The sequence below is a fragment of the Pongo pygmaeus genome, chromosome 11, assembly GCF_028885625.2.
Source record: "Pongo pygmaeus isolate AG05252 chromosome 11, NHGRI_mPonPyg2-v2.0_pri, whole genome shotgun sequence".
Taxonomy (NCBI): domain Eukaryota; kingdom Metazoa; phylum Chordata; class Mammalia; order Primates; family Hominidae; genus Pongo; species Pongo pygmaeus.
The window spans coordinates 64025777-64045827 of record NC_072384.2 but is presented as its reverse complement, the minus strand read 5'-3'; the positions used below and the strand labels follow the sequence as shown (position 1 = coordinate 64045827).

General features: G+C 34.8%; 1 protein-coding gene across 2 annotated transcripts in view; it reads left to right on the top strand.

Moving 5' to 3' along the window:
- GRB14 (growth factor receptor bound protein 14) overlaps positions 1–10616 on the top strand; it is a 128448-nt gene extending 117832 nt beyond the window's left edge. For both annotated transcript variants that reach the window (XM_054478739.1, XM_054478740.2), the window contains 6 exons: positions 722–802; positions 5552–5668; positions 5759–5831; positions 5947–6034; positions 8512–8605; positions 9852–10616. In XM_054478739.1, coding sequence (XP_054334714.1) covers positions 722–802; positions 5552–5668; positions 5759–5831; positions 5947–6034; positions 8512–8605; positions 9852–9998 — 600 coding nt within the window. In that variant the 3' untranslated portion in view covers positions 9999–10616. The remainder of the gene's footprint in view (positions 1–721; positions 803–5551; positions 5669–5758; positions 5832–5946; positions 6035–8511; positions 8606–9851) is intronic.
- Positions 10617–20051: the final 9435 nt, after the last annotated feature.

Genomic DNA, 20051 nt, shown 5'->3' with positions numbered 1-20051 from the left:
AATCCAGTTATAATCCAGACCTGTTTTCCAATTCTGTCCTGCGAGCTCAATCCATATGATGCTGCCTCCTGAAAGTGAAGACACTGAAATTCTTATCTTCTACCACTTACGTTGTACCTTGAAAGCTTTCATTTGAAATCAGCTTGATTCCTCACTATTTTGTTTTCCAGGAATTTGAAGTAAAAAATTAATAATGGCATTAATAGTTTTGATATAAGGATGCTATATTGTCAATAATTTTCAACATAGGGCCATGTTTATGGATTTACCAAAGAGGGAAAGTAAATCATTAGTCATTCATCAGAGAGGTACGATAAATTTTGCACAGTGTTGCTTAGGATGTGTGTGAAATTTTTGGAGTCTTTGTACCAGAAAGCACATCACCCTTCCCAAGTGAGTTTTTTTAGGATATGGCAGTGTACTACTCCAGATAGTTGTGGTACAATTTGGTGCTAAGAATAATGAGTAGAAATGTCAGCTCCTGAACTCTGTACTGGTGAGCTGGACCTTAAGTTGTAGGTCTAAGTAAAAGACTTCAATTGTCTTTTTAAATGTATTATTGCAGGGCACTAAAAGTTTATCTTTCAAAATTTTGGTTGCTTTACTTGTTTGCTTTAATTGTTTTTATATTTATATTGTATAATTGATGAAAGTGTTGATTTTCATAAATTATCAGAGTAGTAAAAGTGGTGGGAATGTGTTTTATTTATTTATTCTGCAGTATGGCATGCAGCTGTACCAGAATTATATGCATCCATATCAAGGTAGAAGTGGCTGCAGTTCGCAGAGCATATCACTTATGGTAAGGACCAAATTTTTGAGCCTGTGTTTTATTTTACATTTACATTATATTAATTTAAATTACATTACATAACAGTATCTTATAATAATTTACGTTATTTTCTGTTGGTTAAATAACTCTTTGGCACCATTCTAGTATAATGGTACATTGAATTTTTTATTCTTGGATTTTATTTACTTGCAATCTATGTGATAAAATCATATCATTATACATAAAGTATTTAATAAAATATATAATAGTATATGTTAACGTGTTAAATATTTGAAAGAATTATGTGTCTTTCTGTGTCATTACAACATTTGAAGATTAGATCTTAAAAATATAATTTATAGAATATATTCCTTGGCATTGTAGATTATGTTTTGTTAATTATTGGTTTTCATTGTGGTTTCATTTTTTATTTTAATACCGATTCTGGGATTGTCACAATCTAGTATAAAGATGCCAGTGATTTGGAATTTTAAAAGCTACAGTGTACACATGTGAGCTCTTTTGCATTCTGGCTTTGTAACAATAATTTTTTTAAGTTCCAGGTCCTTTAAAAGCAGACTGCTTTCCAGGAAACCCAAAAACTGCAAGCCAAAATATAGGTCGTGTGTTACATTAACTCTAGCACTGCTTTTCAGACTTATACTAAATGTAACTTGGATATTTATTTGCAGACACACACAGACACATCTTTTTCCTTCTTTAGGATCTAATTTTAATTTTGTGTGCATTAACATAAGAAATGTATTTCTGAACTTAAGATTTATGTTCTGCTATTTTTGCTGCACTCCTTAAGATAGGGTATATTAGGAATTCAGATGTACGCACATGTGTTACAAATCAGTTAATGTGCATTTTTTTAATCTACATTTTCACTTAGGTTAAAAATATGCTCTTCATGGATGTGACCAGGGAAGGTGCATTTATCCCACATGTAATGTAGTAGATGAAATGCTCAGTTCTAGGAATGAAGCATGAAATAATGTTGATTATGAAACCTGATAGACTATATAGAAAAAGAACTCCAATTTTGTAGTTATGTCACTTTAAGTTATGGAAGAATAACTTTTCATCTTTGTATGGTATTACTTTTAAGCCCTAAAATAAGAAACTAAGGAGCACAGTGAATTTTTATAAAAGCAATCATGTTAAGATGAATGTTTTTACATTTTTTCAGCTTACTCTTATCTTTCAATTCATATGTATATAAAAATAATAATGAATTTTATTATATTAATCCTTTCCTAAACTCCTCCAAATTTCTTTTAGAGTCCAAAATTATTAGGATGAACATGTTAATAGCAGTCAAATATTTGGAGGCAATTATTTAGTGTCCTCTTAATCATAGGAAAAATGGTTATAGATGAAGTTCTTCCTATTCTCATCACTGTCAGCATACATGTATGGTATTACCCTTGCCTTTTTCCATTGAAGGTGATGCTGCTGTTGATCAAGTTGTGGATGACAGTTTAGTTAGTGTAGCTTTCCTTGTTCAGTGCCAGGTAAAGGAAGAGATACTCCTTGAGTGAGTTTGCTTGGGAATAGCGGTTGGAGGATGCAGGTGCCTGTGTGGTAAAGACCTATCCTGTCTGGAGTTGTCCTAATCAGACACAGTAGTATGTGAGAATTACATCTTTAATATTATTAATTTACATGAAGGAAACTTAGAATCTGTTTTGGGAAGTAGTTGTGTTGACTTTGGTGTCTGTATAAAATCTCACTTTTCCAGATTACTTGGGAAGAATCAGAGGCCTAAAAGATGCCAGTACTCTTTACCAGCCTTTGTTGCTTTTCATCCGGGGACTATTTTCAGCGATTAACATATAAGTTTTTAGTATATATTTTAGTATAAAACTTTAGTTATATTTTTAAGGGAACAATATTATTGTCTTTCTTTTCCTAACTTTTCCAGGTATACATTTTGAGAAAGGAAATGAGAAAAAAAATTCTCAAACCATAATGAACATCTTAGCTATATAAAGGATGTAACAGCCACCCCATCAGCCTTTGAAGTGAGAATCAATCAGCAGCAGACATTTCAGGAAGCCAAATATATTTGGTCCTTTTTAGGGAAAACAAAGGATTCATTTAAAGTAGCATTTATCGATATTGCCCTGGCTGGAGTCAGGGGACGGAGGGTTGGGGAAGGCGAGTCTACTCAAGCTCTTTTTATGCTTCACTTTTGACCTGAGGATAGACATTCTAAACTGCAATTTCTCCACTGTAGTTCCCACTCTATGGAACATGAAAGAACCCTACAACAGACATATCTGTTACTGCTTTTACCATAAGCTGCCTGTGTGACTTTGGTCAAGTCACTGGAATCCTGCAGTGTAAAATGAGGGTGATGGTTGTATCATCTAGAAACCATTACATTTCTGATGTCTGTAGCTTTGTATAAAGTAAATGAGAGAAAAATATCTGAAGAAATTGTGTGCCCTCTTGCTAATGATGGCACTGTAAGTTTATCTAAATCCTTCAAATGGGATGATACTGGTTGTCACCTAGCCAAACTTCCTGAAAAACCATTTTATATGCAGCCTCACTAAAAATTAGTAGATGTGATCTCAAAGTGTGGGCTGGATAATCCAGGGTATACCCAGACCTATTTTTTTTCTTTAAAGGAAAGTCATGCCATTAAAATCATGGACCCCTTTTTTAGGGCCTTCTCTGTTCATCTCCTAAGAAGGAAGAGCTAGAAAAGGGGAGAAGTGTTGGAGAAATATAACCAATTCTGAATGTTATCAACATTGCTTTTCTATGTGAAAGACATTGATCTGAAAATGACCTTTTGAGTTTGTCAGACTCTGCTTTACTTCCATTTCTTTGTCCACCAATGGTAAACTATTAATTTTTCATCTACCACCTGCCATTCAGTAGAAAACATTTGTTATAGTCCTGTGTTTTCCCTTAATCTAGTTAATGTAGCAAATGAAAACGTTCCTTATTTGTAGTGTTGTCTTCTTATGTATGTCAAGTAAATAGGGAACACAGGATCTTGTTTTATTTCCTGGCCTGCTATACAAGAGGGAGAAAAATAGGACAACTGATTATGTTTATTTTTTTCTTAATATAATGGTATTTTTATGTTGCCAGGGAGTTGAGATTACAGAACCTACCTTGGCATGTAAAGGGAGAGATATTATAAGGATAAAGCTATTATGATGGAGGAAGCTTACTCTGTGGTTTGGGCAGGTGGATGCTTTTCATTAATGTCAGCAAAGCACAAGTATATCTGACTGGTCTATAGACCTGCACAGAAGATCATGGGGTGAGAAGGGCAAACTAAGGTGTGACAGCAAATAAAGATTACAGAGACAGCACCCGTGTGGAAAGAGCAGCTGTCACTTATAAAGGCTCCTGTAACAAATGAAAGATCGCATGCGAGATCTTTAGAAATATAGATGAACCGTAATAAGATTGTAGGCCACTACAGCATAGTTTGAAGAGAAAATTACAAATGCTAATAAAGTGGGATATGTGATGCAGTGATAAAGGAGTCCTATAGTTATCTGTGGATAAGGTTTTGTTTGAAGCCTACATTTGACTATAGTCTATGCAACCAAGCCAGGTATAGCTGAATCTACATAAAGAGAGACAAAATGCTTTTAAGCCAGGGGGCCCCAGATGCAGTCTGGCTAGTAGTTTACTATTATAACTCCACTTTGGGTTTTGCTTTTCTATTAATTAGTAGAAAATAACTGTTATTTTCCATGAGTGTTTTTAATTTTTTTCTTTTGGAGAATTTTAATTCCTTCTTGATGTTGTATGAACTGAGTGGGATTCTTGACTAGAGATTTGACAATGGTCTTTCTTAGGATTCATGACTTGTTGTGGGGTGGCATATTTGTTAAAAGATGGTTGTAAAGTAGAGCCCCAAACAAGAAAGAAAAAGAAGATCCGGGTTTTGCATATTTTACTTTCAACTCAAAGAATATAAATACAAGAAGTAATTAGCAAAAACAATGACTTTATCATTTGTTTAAACTAAGTTTCTTTAAAGTTGCCTTCTATCAGTTCTTATTCAGGCTTATGTTTGCGGCCCTCATGTGGCCAAGTGTATTCTCACAAGATGAAAATGTGTTCATATGTTAAATCATGGAAATTTTAAGATTATGGAATTATCAGGATTATTCTTTCACTAAATTTTATTTTCTAAGTAAGATGAAAGTTGATGTCATAAACTTTTAAAATACATATTCTAGTTTGCTCCATTATAAAACTCATTAAAAATAATGAGTATTATTTCTCGAGAGATATATGTCAATCTAAGTTATAACTTTGGGGTATCTTGAATCTTAAAAACTAGTTGCTTCGTAAGTAGATGGATTTGACATTTAATTGATGACTGACGGATCTCAAAGCTTAATGGAGACATCAATTCAGAAGCCATGTATCTTTTTAACCAGAGGAAGAGCTATTCCTTTCTAAATGGAAGTTTTCCCATTTTACTAGAGAACGTGAAAAGATAAGTTTGTTTTAGAAGAAAGGCATACTTTAAAAGCTTTTAATCTGTTTATTCAACTCTTCAGTTACCATAACAAATTACCATTTAGCTTTTTTAACAAAAATATTTTTAGCACCTTTATATCTTGAATATGTATTTTCACTTTAAATATTCTGCTAGCCACTTTGGGTACCACCTTTTAGAAAGGAAATGTACTGCCAGAAAAACACTGAAATTGAAAAACACTTTCAATTTATTTGAAAGATAACTTTCAAAGAATATTTTCATAACTCAAATGTGTTTCTTTTTTCCAGAGAAGTATATCAGAGAATTCCCTGGTAGCAATGGACTTCTCAGGCCAGAAAAGCAGAGTTATAGAAAATCCCACTGAAGCCCTTTCAGTTGCAGTTGAAGAAGGACTCGCTTGGAGGGTACAAGTAACTTCACATTCTTCAAAATATTTATGATTTCAGTTTGTTTCACCTAAAAACTTGAGATTTGTTTTCCCCTTCCTTGCTCAGAAAAAAGGATGTTTACGCCTGGGCACTCATGGTAGCCCCACTGCCTCTTCACAGAGCTCTGCCACAAACATGGGTATGTCTGTTCATAGTCATTGCCACTGAGTAGATGGATAGACGTGGAAAGGACATGTAATGAAATTGCAGTCATCTCAAACAAAGCTTTGCATTGATCCATCCTATTTCTTTAGCTATCCACCGGTCCCAGCCATGGTTTCACCACAAAATTTCTAGAGATGAGGCTCAGCGATTGATTATTCAGCAAGGACTTGTGGATGGGTAAGTTTGGTATTTTTAATTTTGAGTACTTGTGAATTGGATTTCTCCTATAAGCAGAAATTATTTATTCCATAACCACAAAGAGTTCTTGATTTGGGCTTATCATAAAACAGAAGTGACATTGTTCTGTAAATGAGGTTGTCATTGTATTCTAACAGTATCTATATTATACCTGGTACATAGTGTGTGTCTGGTATTTGTACATAAATGAACAAATAACGGAATAGAAAGAATATCTTGTTCTTAACCAATGATCACTAATATTACCTATTATGTGCTGATTCTAGCATCTCAGATATCAATTGATGGGGAAAAATGAACTTGTTTTTAAGTGTCAATATTTTGATTTGAACATATGATTTCAAAATATGGTTTATATTATAACATTATGTCAAATGTATTTTTTTAAGGTATGATGCAACATGTATTAAGTAAAAAGCTGTTTCTTAAGTGTTTGGAACACTTATTTTTTTTTGTTTACATCCCTATTGTCCTTTCTCTAAATTTTAACATCTTAAAGTAATATAGACCTGTGAATAGAGTACCTTTCAACTGTTTCTCATGTTGTCTTTTAGTGGGGTACCATGGAATACAAAAGAGAAATATAAAATATATTATGAAAGATTTATAATGTGAAGAATTTTATTTTTCTCAAATTACTCAGTGTTTCAGTTACTTTCTATAATACTGGCTGAATTCCCTTTCCAAATGCAGTACAAATGAGGGAGGTTGTATTGTGGTTTAGATGAGTAATGAAATCATTATCAATTTAAACAAGTGGTGATGGGATCTTTTATCTTCAAAAGTTGGCTTAAGATAATGACAAGGTTTCAAGGTGATTTAATACTGAAATTTGGATAAAAATGCTTCTTCACATGGAAGATTATTAATAGGAAGTCAGCATTTCCCCAGACTGTAAATAAGATATTTTAATACGTTTCTTTGCATGGAATGCAGTCTTTTTGGATATAAATTTGAACAATCAGTAGAATTACAATCTGATGAAACCAAGAAAATAAATGAGTCACAAAGAATTATTAAAATGTTTTGAAAGACTGTAATTTTCTTTATTTCTGAGCCCAGTATTTATAAAGTGAATGAAATGATCGTATAAAAAAAGATAGTATCTTATTTTTAATATTTTTGGTATTCTTTTGGAGAGATGTGATGGTACCAAGTGATCCACTAGGTGGTAGTGGTGATCTGCTTGGGAATGGTAAGAGAATTACAGCTTGATTTACCAGTGAAACGCCCTTTTGTCCCATTTCCCAGTGATGTAATGTCGGAATCTCACACAGCGCAAATGAAATGGATAACCTCGTCAGACATCTGTGATGCTTTAAATTTGGCTGCCTCTTTGCCCAGGCACAGTGAGATTCATATTGGATTCACCAGTGGGGATCATTTACACAGTGTATTTACCAGCAATTAATACAAAACTGGTTTTGCATTGCACTGCCAGTAAATAAGAATCCACTTCTGGCAGCATTTTTCTCTTAGGCCGTTAGAGGCCATGTCTTGGTTTTCTAGCCTGACATTATAGAGGCTTTTCTGCTGCGTTCTTCAAGGTTAAAGTATGTGTTGTTTGGATGATTTTTTTTTTACTTAAAGCATTTTGCTTAAACATTTAATAAATAATTTCAAGATTTTTTTAAAACAATATATTCATTTCTTTCTTGCTATTGTGTATGTAACATTTGAAACCAGAATCAAAAGAAAGGGTATCCAGTATAGAAGATTGGGTTATAATAAAATAAAATTTCAGGCCAGGCGTGGTGGCTCATGCCTGTAATCCCAGCACTCTGGGAGGCCGAGGCAGGCGGATCACTTGAGGTCTGGAGTTCGAAACTAGCCCAGCCAATATGGTGAAACCCTGTCTCTGCTAAAAATGCAAAAATTAGCTGGGCATAGTGGCATGTGCCTGTAGTCCTAGTTACCTGGGAGGCTGAGGTGGGAGAATTGCTTGAACCCCGGAGGCGGAGATTGCAGTGAGCCGAGAGCACTCCAGCCTGGGCGACAGAGCAAGACCCTGTTTCAAAAGAAAAAAAAAAAATCATTCTAAATTCTTACCTTCTTTCAAAACTTAACATGACCCAGAAGGTAAAATAACAATATGCAAATGCCTTAATCTTTAGGCAAAACAATTACATGTGAATACCCAGTTTCCCAGTGCAAAGGGAACGTAGCACCAATTGTTGATGCAGACATAACAGTGTATTGTTTATTGTGATCAAACAATCTGACAAATGGGTTGTGTATTTAGCCTATTAAAATTACAGTAGCACTGATGACAGCTTTATAGTACAGATTATGTTATATCATATTGATTGCCAAGTTGGATAATCCCACCCATTGAATACATAGTAAAGGAGTCCCCAGTTACATTTATGCATACACTTCTTGGATTTATTAACGCTATAGTTCTATGAAATCCATGAGTAAATATAGAAACATTGAAATTCCTTCTCTCTCTTTAGAGTTTTCTTGGTACGGGATAGTCAGAGTAACCCCAAAACTTTCGTACTGTCAATGAGTCATGGACAAAAAATAAAGCACTTTCAAATTATACCAGTAAGTAATTCATGATTTCACATTCGTATATTAGAAATGATCTTAATGCATAAGCTTTTGATCTTAACGCATAAGCTTTTGGAAACTTTGGTTTTCTTTTGGTCTTTTTATTAAATATAATTTTGGAGCTTGTGCTTTGACTAGAGTTAACTTTGGCAGAAATGATTTTATGAGCCTGAATTAATATAAGAAATACAGGAATTGTAAAAATTAAATTTTCCTTTTTCTATGAAATATGATTTAGCAATATTGTATAGACCCCATGCCACCTATTGTTAAAAGGGCACTAAAGCTTCTTTCTCTTGAATTCTACTAACGGCTCTTTAGAAAACATTACTTTAAAGGCCTTTCTCCTCTCTTCTCTCAAAAATGTTTTTTTTGTTTTGTTTTGTTTTTAATGGCTATGGCTAGAAACAGATTCTATGGAACCGGTGTAGACTTCTGAACACATTTTTAAAAGTTCTGTGATTCAGCTTCTCTGTGGCACACAACTTGCTTTGGGATTTCTGTTGCATCTGCTGCTGTGTGTCTGTGTGGGTGTGCATGTATGTATGTGATGTGTATAGTATATTGGAACTGAATGGTGGGGAATGAAGATTCAGTCTTTTTGGAAAGGTATTCCATAATATTGCTAAATTACTAGTGCGTCCTTTTGAATTGCCTCTTTTTGGAGTTATCCAAAGGCTATATAAAGTATCCACCCTACTTCTTTTATTTTGTGATCAATGTCCCCAGCAAATATGAATTGTTTAGTACCAGAAGACTTCACTGATTAAAAAAAAGACAACTGACAGAATGACATTCCATTAGCATAATATGTGATTGCTTCAGAATAAATCTACTGATAAAATTATGTAAATATTCATTTTTGTGGCTAAGTATACAACATTTAGAAAAGGAAATTAATTTCTCAAGTGGGAGCATTAAAATCTTCGTTTACTTTTACTCTGAATATTGTAGATTTCTTACCTTGATTCAAAATATTCATACTGTCTTTACTAACAGAATGCTGGGAGAATTAGAACTAGATGAAGTAGAGTAGCAATGCTTATTGGGGATCAGCTGATTTTTTTTTAAATGCAAGTGATGTTAAAAAAACAAGTAGTTATGCCATAACATCCTTTTCACTGTCTTTTAGTTTTATAAACTTGGCAGTTTTGGCATGTGGAGATAGTTTGCAATCTAATATGATTGTCCTTCTGTGTAATTTATCCTCTTTACTTATTTGTTGCTTTTCCTTCTGCAGGTAGAAGATGACGGTGAAATGTTCCACACACTGGATGATGGCCACACAAGATTTACAGATCTAATACAGCTGGTGGAGTTCTATCAACTCAATAAGGGCGTTCTTCCTTGCAAGTTGAAACATTATTGTGCTAGGATTGCTCTCTAGACAAACCAGAAGTGACTTATTAAACTATTGAAGAAAAAGGACTCAAGAAAAATAATGAAAGACCTTAAATAAGGGTGAAAACGTTACCATGTGAAAAGAATGTATTTTACCTGCAAGTTACAAAAAAATAGTTTGTGCATTGCAAATAAGCAAAGACTTGGATTGACTTTACATTCATCATTTAAAATTCATTAGTTAAAATTAAAACTTAGAAAAAAATGACTTGGTGTGTTCTTGTGTGATTTTTACATTACTATAATATTTTCTTCAAATATGCATATTTAAAACCTGTCTCCCTTATTTACTATATAGCAACATCAGAATTCTGAAACACAAAATATGAAATAAATTGGGGGTCAGAAATAATTATTCGTGCACTAAATTTCAATTATACTATTTTTTAATGTTAAGAAATATGATAATAACTTATCAATTAAAAGAAACTATCCACAACCTGTTAATGAAACTGAAAACTATTTTGAATTATATATTTTCTGGGTTTATGATCATCTTAAAATGAAATCATATTTTGAGATAGTAGCTTTAAACCATTTTGAAATATGTTGATTTTTTCCAGGTAATTTAAAAATATTATTAAATAGTTAATTATAAAATTTATACTGGTATTGTACCCATTAGTGGCATATTGTTCATTGTATTTTCTTCCATTCATTTAATGATTGGCTAGTACTACTTGTTTTTAAAGAAGTAATTGAAATGTAGAAGACATGTATGTAATTTGCACACACCTTCTCATGGTATATAATCTATGACAATGTGACATTGTTACTTTAACATTTTACACTTGCCCCATTCTCTAACTTTCAGAACACTCTTTAGATCTTTTCACTAATAGATCATTAACCAAATCAATACAGGGGAAATCAAAGATTCACAATCTATAAGGATACTAATAGGGAAATCCTTGTTTTTTTCTCCTTGCCTTCCCCCCTTTTCAGTTTCTTACCAGGCAATATCAAGAAGGAAGCCAAAGATTTTGAGACTTGAAATACTAACCTTCCTTATCACTTCTTTGAGACCATCTGGGAATAGTTTTTAGATTCTATGATTCTTTTGTTCCAATTTTTTTGTAGGAAGGATTTTACTTGTTCCTAAAAAAAGAAGAACAAAACATCAAATAGACATTACAATTATACTATTGGCCATCTCCTAACTGACCTTTAAGACAACATTGCAAGAAAGATTTTTAAAGCAATATTCATAAATAGTTTTAAATGAAAGCTGTATATTTTTTGGTGACAAAGAATATGAAAGCATTCATGAAATGCTAATAAAATAATAACTGAAAAAGATTTATTTATTGAATTTTTAAAAATTTAACTTACTTTTAGCTAATGCAAGCCTAATTGCTAAAACGCTGAAACTTAGAACGTTAATCTGATGTTATAAAATACTGGTCTGGTTTCCACAAAGGCTTGGAAGGCACACAGGACTTCTAAGTAGAACAGCATGAGTAAAACACTTGCCTCTTTCAACCTCTCAGAATGGCCCTGAGTATTTCTGATTTAATTTTGATTTTTAAAAAGACTTTGTGTTTTGAATTTGAATACATTTTCTCAGGTTGCACCCAGTTTAAACAGACAGTATCAGAAAATGTACTATTTTGAATACCAAACTCTAGTAAATTGGCCAATTTGTGCTTATCTTTGTTTGTGTCTCTAACTTCATAATCTAAATGTATTATTGAGGGGCTCAGATTTTGTATGTAATTGCTTAATTTGATCTTAAAGTATGAGTGAAGAAACATTGAGGAAAGATTGACAAAGGGAAATCATTATTTTCTTGTTTCCTTCTGAGAATGGGTCTTGGGTGGGTGTGTGTGTGTGTGTGTCTGTGTGTAAATCTAATATGACATGAAATCTGAGAATTTCAGACACATTCACAGTTACTACAGTATTAAAGTGCATTCCCTAGTAAAATGTGAATTACCTTTGGATTACTTTCCATTTTGATTTAGCCATGTTCTGTTATCTTGCACCATTTGGGATAGGGATGAAGACAAATGGTCTCTGTTTTCTTCCATTTCTGTTCATGTTGGAGGTAATATGCTTCACTCTCCCAGAAAGAAGCTAGCACAGTAGACTATCTAGTAAATATTGTTTTTACTGGATAAAAATTATTAGTAGTGCTTCAGTTCAGAACAATTACTTGTTTCATGTGGATAACAGTATAAGCCCTGACTGATTTGAGGAGATTAGATGGACGTTTTTGTTTTAGCTGTTTTACAGTGGGTGACATCAGTTAATCAGAGCCCCATATGGTCTCTGGTTTTTGAACACCGATCATGACAACTCTACGCATGGTAGTTGTATTCTGGTGGTGATGTCGGATTATTTCCTGGATCATAACTTCTCTGAAGAGGAAATGTTGTCATGGGTAATGGTTACAGCTTGGTGTTTCAAGCTGGCTCCACCATCTAAAATGCTCTCTATATTGCCAGCCACTTTTAGGCTTCGTGGTGCCTTGGATCCATTCAGCAGCCGGGTGAAGCCTATGGACCTCCTTCTCAGAAGGTAGAAATGCTGCCATATTGTGACCTGCTGTGTCCCTGGCTGTGTTGATTTTACCCATATAAGACCTCCAGTTTTCCATCTTGAGTTCTTTAGAGAACAGAGTGGGTGATGCCTGGCGTTACAATACCTGTGGGGCACAAAGTAGTTTGCTTGAGATTCAGAGTACTTGTTTCAAGGACCTTGTTGTTACAAGATTATTGTAACATTGAAAATTCACTCAACGAAACCTCCATGCCTATATCTTGTGGGATGCATCACTGCAGCCCAGTCCTGGCTCCCACGCTTACTGTCTGTGACACTCACAGCAATGTGTGGTGATATGAGCCGCAGTGCTCATAACTGGGGCACTGCTTGTAACGTTGCTAATCTCATACTCCTCAGGTCACGATACAGATTTGCATAGACATCTTGGCTGAGCACATAACTATATTCAGCTAAGAGCTCATTGCAGAGATCTGCCCAGTTGAATTTAACTGGCATAAGTACTTGCCTGCGATTGGGATATTATGTGATTAGTTCTTTGCCATGTTAATATACTTTGTAAGTGTGAATAATTCAACATCACACAATACACAAAACTTTAGAAACTAGAGTTAAGATTATAGCTCTGGTATTATACCTTGTAGATTCAAATTCCAAGTCATTATACACCAGCTATGTAGCCTTGGTCAAACCAGTTTCTTCATCTCTAGATGGGATCACTACCACCACCATCATAACCACCACTTATTAAATTGTCTTGTCAGTCAAATCATTGGCTTAGATCTTCATTGGTATATATGTCTGTTACATTAGCGATCATACATTTAGGTCCTCTACCTCCCAGGGACATTGCTCTTCCCACTGAGTGCTATTGCATTGCTACCTCTTCTTCTTCCTGCCAGGAACAATATATTGTACATTACATATTTGCCTCTGCCCTTATTTCAGTTCTTTCTATAAGGATGCTTTTTATGGAAGTAACCATGTGTTCTACAATGGTTGGGTGCTACCTAGTCCATCAGTAGGGACTGTGTGGAAAACCATATTGTGCCCATCTGTACAAGATCATACAGATCACCATGCTGATTAAAAAGATTAAGTGTGACTTGTGATTTTAAACCTGCTGATTAAAAAGATTAAGTGTGATTTGTGATTCTCACATTCATCCTGTCCCCTCTCCCCAAATTACAGTGATTGATAGGATGGGGAATATAGAAGGTTAAAAACCTGCTTTAGAGTTCATGCCTGGACAGTACAGGGTATGGGATGGTGCATGGCTGGGTGGGGGAATATGAAAAAAGCTCTTCCTAGGTGATTGGTGCATCTCTGAAAAATTGATAGACTTTAGCTAAATGAATATATCCTTCTTCTGGCTGATTATACACTCAGTATACCCTGCCCCCCTCAGAAGCTCTTTTGTTGTTAGCAATCTGATTAGGAGCTGAATGTTCTTGTCTTGTATGCTTGTTAAGTTCACTTCAGGATGTATTGAGTACCTATTATGTAGAAGGAACTTTTAGAGATGCAAAATTGAATAATACAGTATAGATACACAAGTGTCTATCCTAGAAGTTAGGCTGGGTAAATGTTATACTATAAATACAGTAGGAGAGAGACATTGCTTACACTTGCTGAAAGATGGGAGGAATAAAGTGGGTTCCCGGAAGGCCTGTAGGAGTTCAATTTACAAAGCCTTGGAGAAAGGACTGTATGGTCTCATCAAAGGGAGAGGGGCAATGCCAGGCAGCATGGAAAGGACAGATACTGAATTTAAGAGTTTTTCTGCAAATGATAACTTCATTGTGACTGAAGTATACAGTTCATTATAACAGAGAGGAAAGTCGTGCAAATAGGACCAGAAAAGCAAGTGGCTGCGGCATTAGGGGGAACTTCAATGCTAGGCAAAGCAGTTTGTATTTTAGTTAAGGAAAAGCATAGCCAGGTACCTCAATGCTTTACCCCATTAAATTTCTACCTGGAATGAACTTTATTTACCTTTTAATCTCTACCCTGCACATTATAAGTTCTCAAAAATTGTTTGTCAAACAAATGAGTGAATTCATTCTTCAATCTAGAGGGTAGAAGTAGGCTGATAATGTCTGGAGTTATAAGAGCAACTGTGGATAAGATGATTAAAGATGAAGAAAGGAATCAAAGGAGGGTGGCGCAGCGAAGAGTGGTTGTAATAGTCTTAATAATCAGGAGAGCCTGTTCTAAAGCAATGGGCATAAAACAGGGATTTTTATGGAGGATGAATCATCACTGACGTCATAAGCAATTGGTTGAGAGGGATAAGAGGGAACAGAGAGGAGTAAAACATGATTTGTAGGTTTAGGGCCAGAGAAACTAGAAGGGTTGATATTTATGGTGGTAAAAAACAAAAAACAAAACAAAAAAAACCAATAATTTTAACAGATGTCATTGAAATTCTTAGAGAAAAAAATGTCTTCATTCAGAACCTTTTTATACAGGAAACAGGCTTTAAGGATCCATGCTGAAGGAAATAGTTAAACACAGAGAATTTTATTTTGTACAGGACAGTAAGAATTAGGGCCGAGAAGTGAAGAAGTGGGGCAGTTAGAGAATAATCAAGGGGCCTAATGAGATGGTGGGAGGCAGGAACCTGAGGAGAAAGATGGTCATTGAGAAAGTCAAGAGACCAGGTGGCAAAAAGACTCTTAAGAACATAGATATTGAATACACAGTATTAATGATGTTTACTATGTGGTTCTACAATTTAGCCACCCTTCATTCTCCCAATCCTGAAAGAAAGCTCCTGCACATACAACTGACCTGGAGGAGTGGTGTTACAGAAAGTCCAGGGAAAGAAAGGGCCATACTCCACACCAAAATGTAGGTGGCATGTAAAGGTAGAATACAGGCAAATGCAAGTTTAGCAGAAATAGGAAATCCAAACTACAGGACCAACTGTCAGAAACTTTGAATTGGACATCATCGGCCTTCCAAGTAGACATACTTTCGTTTTACAAAAACCAAAAGGCAAGCTGCCCTCAGCTAACATGTAAGTTGTACCCTTTATAATAATCAGTTTTTAAAAAACAACACTTCATTGCCTTAGCAAAAACTCTAACTCGCTCTCTGCTTTTCTCACTCATAATCTACCTTCTTGCACATCACCCCTTCTTTACTTCCTGTTACTCAAAATCATTGATGTCTCTTCAACCTCACTGAAACTGATAACTTAAGACTTTTCTTATTTGCTTTTTCAGCAACTTTGGTGCTTTGATCACTCCCTCCTAGAATTACTTTATTCCCTTGATTTTCATGTCAAAAGAGTGCTTATATTTTTCTTGTCCTTCTGGGTACCTCTTCTTGGTGTCTTTTCCATACTCATCTTCCTTTTTACTCCCTTTAAATGTTGCAATGCTTAGCTAGGTCATATACTCAATTCCTTTTTTTATTTTTCTCCATCCCTATAGACTCTTTCCTTTATTCTCATGGCTTCACATACTAAATGACTTTTAAATCTGTGCCTCATTCCTGAACTTTAGATCCATGTACTCAGGCATTTGCCAACATCTCCATTTGTACATCTTAAGGTTACATCAAACTCTACATTTCCATGGATCTCTGTCTTCCCTTTAAAACTGACCTCCAGAGCTTCAGTAAACAGAGAATGACCGTTCGGTTTCCCCAGATAGAACCCTGAAAGGTATCAAGAGACTATCATCTTCCACATCCAAATAATACTGAGTTCTATATATATCATTGTTATATTTGTGTGCTGCCCTCCACCTCTATTGCCATTACACAAATCTGGGCCACTTACTTTCCTCCACTACTACAGAAGACTCTTGAATGGTCTTTCATCCCCTGGTCTTTCTCCACACCTACCTTCCCTCCTCCACTCTAAGACAAAGTGATCTCTTCACTTATTTGATCATAGTACTCTTTTACCTAAAGGCTTCAATGACTTCCCAGTGCCTTTGGATAAAGTCTATTCTTCCTAGGGTTGGCACATACTGTTCCCTTTATCTTCAACATATCCCTTTTCCTTGTCTCCAGTTCTATGAACTCTTTTCCTTTTCAAAAGCTCATGTAATACACCACTTCCTTCAGGACAATTCCCTTGACTATAAGCTAGTTTAAGTTGCCATACTGTAGATTCTTTCAGCTTTTCCATTGTAATATTTATCACACTGTATGAAATTCATTGTTAATTTTTGTTTTTCCTACTAAGCATAAACTCCTGGCAAGGAAGGAGTATCTTATTCATAGTCATAGCCTCAGAATTTAGTCAAGTGCCTAACGTTAATAGTAAGTACTTAATAGAGTTTTGTCAAATGAATCAATATATGAGGAAGTGACATCAATCCTTTGGAAATGTAAATTAGAAGCTTAACAAAAAAGGAAGAAATATAATGTAGTTTCAAAAAAAAAAGGCAGAAGGTTAAAATCTGAGGGTAAAGTGATGTTGATCACTTCCTCCACAGATTTGTAATAGTGAAAAAGTTTTTCACTTTTGTAACAGTGGAAAACATATATATATACATACATATGATTTCAGACATTGTAAGATAAAAATTTGAATTCAAATATACAGTAATAGTCCCCTCTCACTCATGGTTTTCATTTCCATGGTTTCAGTTTTCCATGGCCAACTGCAGTCTAAAAATATTTCATCATAACTCTTGCACTTTGGGGCCATTATTACATAAAATAAGGGTTACCTGAACACAAACACTGGGATATCACGACAGTTGATCTGATAACTGAGACAGCTACTTGGTGACTAACGAGTGGGTAATGAATGTACAGTGTGGAGATGCTGAACAAAGGGGTGATTTGTGTATGGGGTGTGAGGGAGTGGGACAGTGTGAGATTTCATCATGCTACTCAGAAGAGTGTGCAGTTTAAAACTTAGGAGTTGCTGATTTCTGGAATTGTTTATTTACACCACAATGCTTACATCCTTCATCTCACTTCATTATGTAAGCATTTTATTATCTTATCACAAGAAGAAGGGTGAATATAGTACAATAAAATATTTTTAGACACCATATTTACCTATTTTATTGTAGTATACAATTACAATTGTTCCATTTTATTAATTATTGCTATTAATTTCTTAATCTCTTACTGTGCCTAATTTGTATATTAAATTTTATCATAGGTATGTATGTATAAGAAAAAACATAATATGTATAAGGTTTGGTACCATCCACAGTTTCAGGCATCCACTAGGGATCTTGGAACTTATCCCTCACAGATAAGAGAGACTACTGTATCCCCTTACTTTATTTTCCTTTATTGAAAATTTATATTGAACTAAAACTCATTTAAAGATAACAGTTACATTAAAGTCAGTAGAAAACACCTAAGAATTTTCCATTGTTTTCCTGGACCAGTGGCACAGTGTCTTCCCCATTGTGCTTGTAAAAGTAGCTGGAGTCTCAATACTCACCAAACCAATAAATTCAATACAACTCTTGTTAACAATGCCTAGTATATTTATTCCCTTAATGCAATGATTCTAACTTTGTCCACAAGAATAAACATACAAGTATATCCAAGAACATGTAGAAAATAATGGGGTGTTACTACAACACATATTAAAATGTATTGTAAAATAAGAGTGATTAAAACAGTGTTTAAATAAAGACACTGATATGATCATTGTTTAATTGAGCTAACAGGACTTGTTTTTGTTGTAACTGCTGAGGACTCTCCAGAGAAGAAGAAATCTCATCCTTCTTCTACTCTGACTTCAGGAAGCAAAGACCAACTTTGTGACTGTAAACATCTGAGCTACCCATATACATTTGTCTCCTACCAATCTCGAAAGAGATGGTAAAATCTTGTTATTTAGGATTATGGATATTGAAGGGTAGATTATCCAAAGAGAAGAAAGTGTATTACTACACTGTAAGAAATGGAAGTGGCTCAACCAGAAGAGAGAGTAGTCTAGTTCAGCTGAAATTAAGAAACAGACGGTTGTTAGGAGCTTTCCATGAGGATCAGAAATCTGTGCCCCTCTTATATACAGCTCTGTTGTTGAGTGGATGATTGGAGGATGCCCAGAAGACAAGACTAAGCATTTTATATTTTAGAGCAGAGACACGGCTTCTGTGGCAGAATTTGTATTCAGAAGTAGACTTTTTAGAATATTAAGGGTGACCTGATGGCAGAAGACTCATTTGGCATCAGTGTTTTTTGTTTGTTTGTTTGTTTGTTTGTTTTTTAGTAAAAGGATCAAATGTGCTGATCACCAAAATGCAAGATCAAGTCACAGCCCTCATCGTCTGGGACCATGCCTTGAATTTCTATAAAGGTGAACACTGTTGCACTCAAGTGTCATTGAGCAAATTCATCTCTTTCAAATGGAAAAAAAAAAAAAGAGAAACCAGTAAAAGAATCAGGAATTTACATGGAATTTAAAATCAATAAAGAAATAGTTGATTTTTAAGTTTTGTTGGGACAACTAGCATTTCTTAACTCTACTTCACTCTTTATGCCATAATAAATTTCAGATAGGTCAAAAATAATACATGGTATATGAAGTCATAAAGAACTAGAAAAATAATGGATGCATATTTTTTAAAAATGTGGTTGTATTTAATCATGATATTAAAGCTAGAGACAAAGTATTGAAACATACACAATTAAATACAAAATTAAAATATTGTATTAGTCTGTTCTCACACTGCTAATAAAGGCATAGAAGACTGGGTAATTTATAAGGAAAGAGGTTTAATGGACTCACAGTTCTGTATGGCTGGGGAGGCCTCACAATCATGGCAGAAGTTGAAGGAAGAGCAAAGAGACATCTTACATGGTGAGAGGCAAGAGTGTGTGCGGGGGAACTCCCCTTTATAAAACCATCATATCTCATGAGACTTACTCGGATCACCATCAATTACCTCCTCCCCACCCCGGTCCCTCCTACGACACATGGGAATTATGGGGGTTACAATTCAAGATGAAATTTGGATTGGGACACAGACACACCATACCATAATATATACATACAAAAAAGAATACCACAATAAATAAGGCTTAATGAGAAAACAAAAATTTGGATAAAATATTTATAACATTATTGACAATAAATAAGGTTAATATTTTTGTTATGCAAATGCCTTACACATCAGTAAGCAAAACATGCATTCCAGTAGAAAGAAGGCAAAGAAATGAACTGGCTATTTCAAAAGAAGTAAATATCACCAGTAAGTATGTAAAAAGATGTTCAGCCTCATTAATATCCAACAACTAAAATTTAAATCAGTTATTTTGGCCTAATACATTGTTACTAAGTATTGTCAAGGGTGTGGGGGGAAAATTAAACATTCCCACCATGTAATTGGTGAGAATTTCAAGTGTTACATATTTTAGGGAGAACAGTTAGGCAATATTAACAGTAAAGAGATAAGGTAAATTCTCCTTTTGCCAGAAATCTTTTTTTTTTTTTTTTGAGATGGAGTCTTGATCTTCCCAGGCTGGAGTGCAGTGGCATGACCTTGGTCACGGCAACCTCCACCTCCCGGGTTCAAGCAATTCTCCTGCCTCAGCCTCCGGA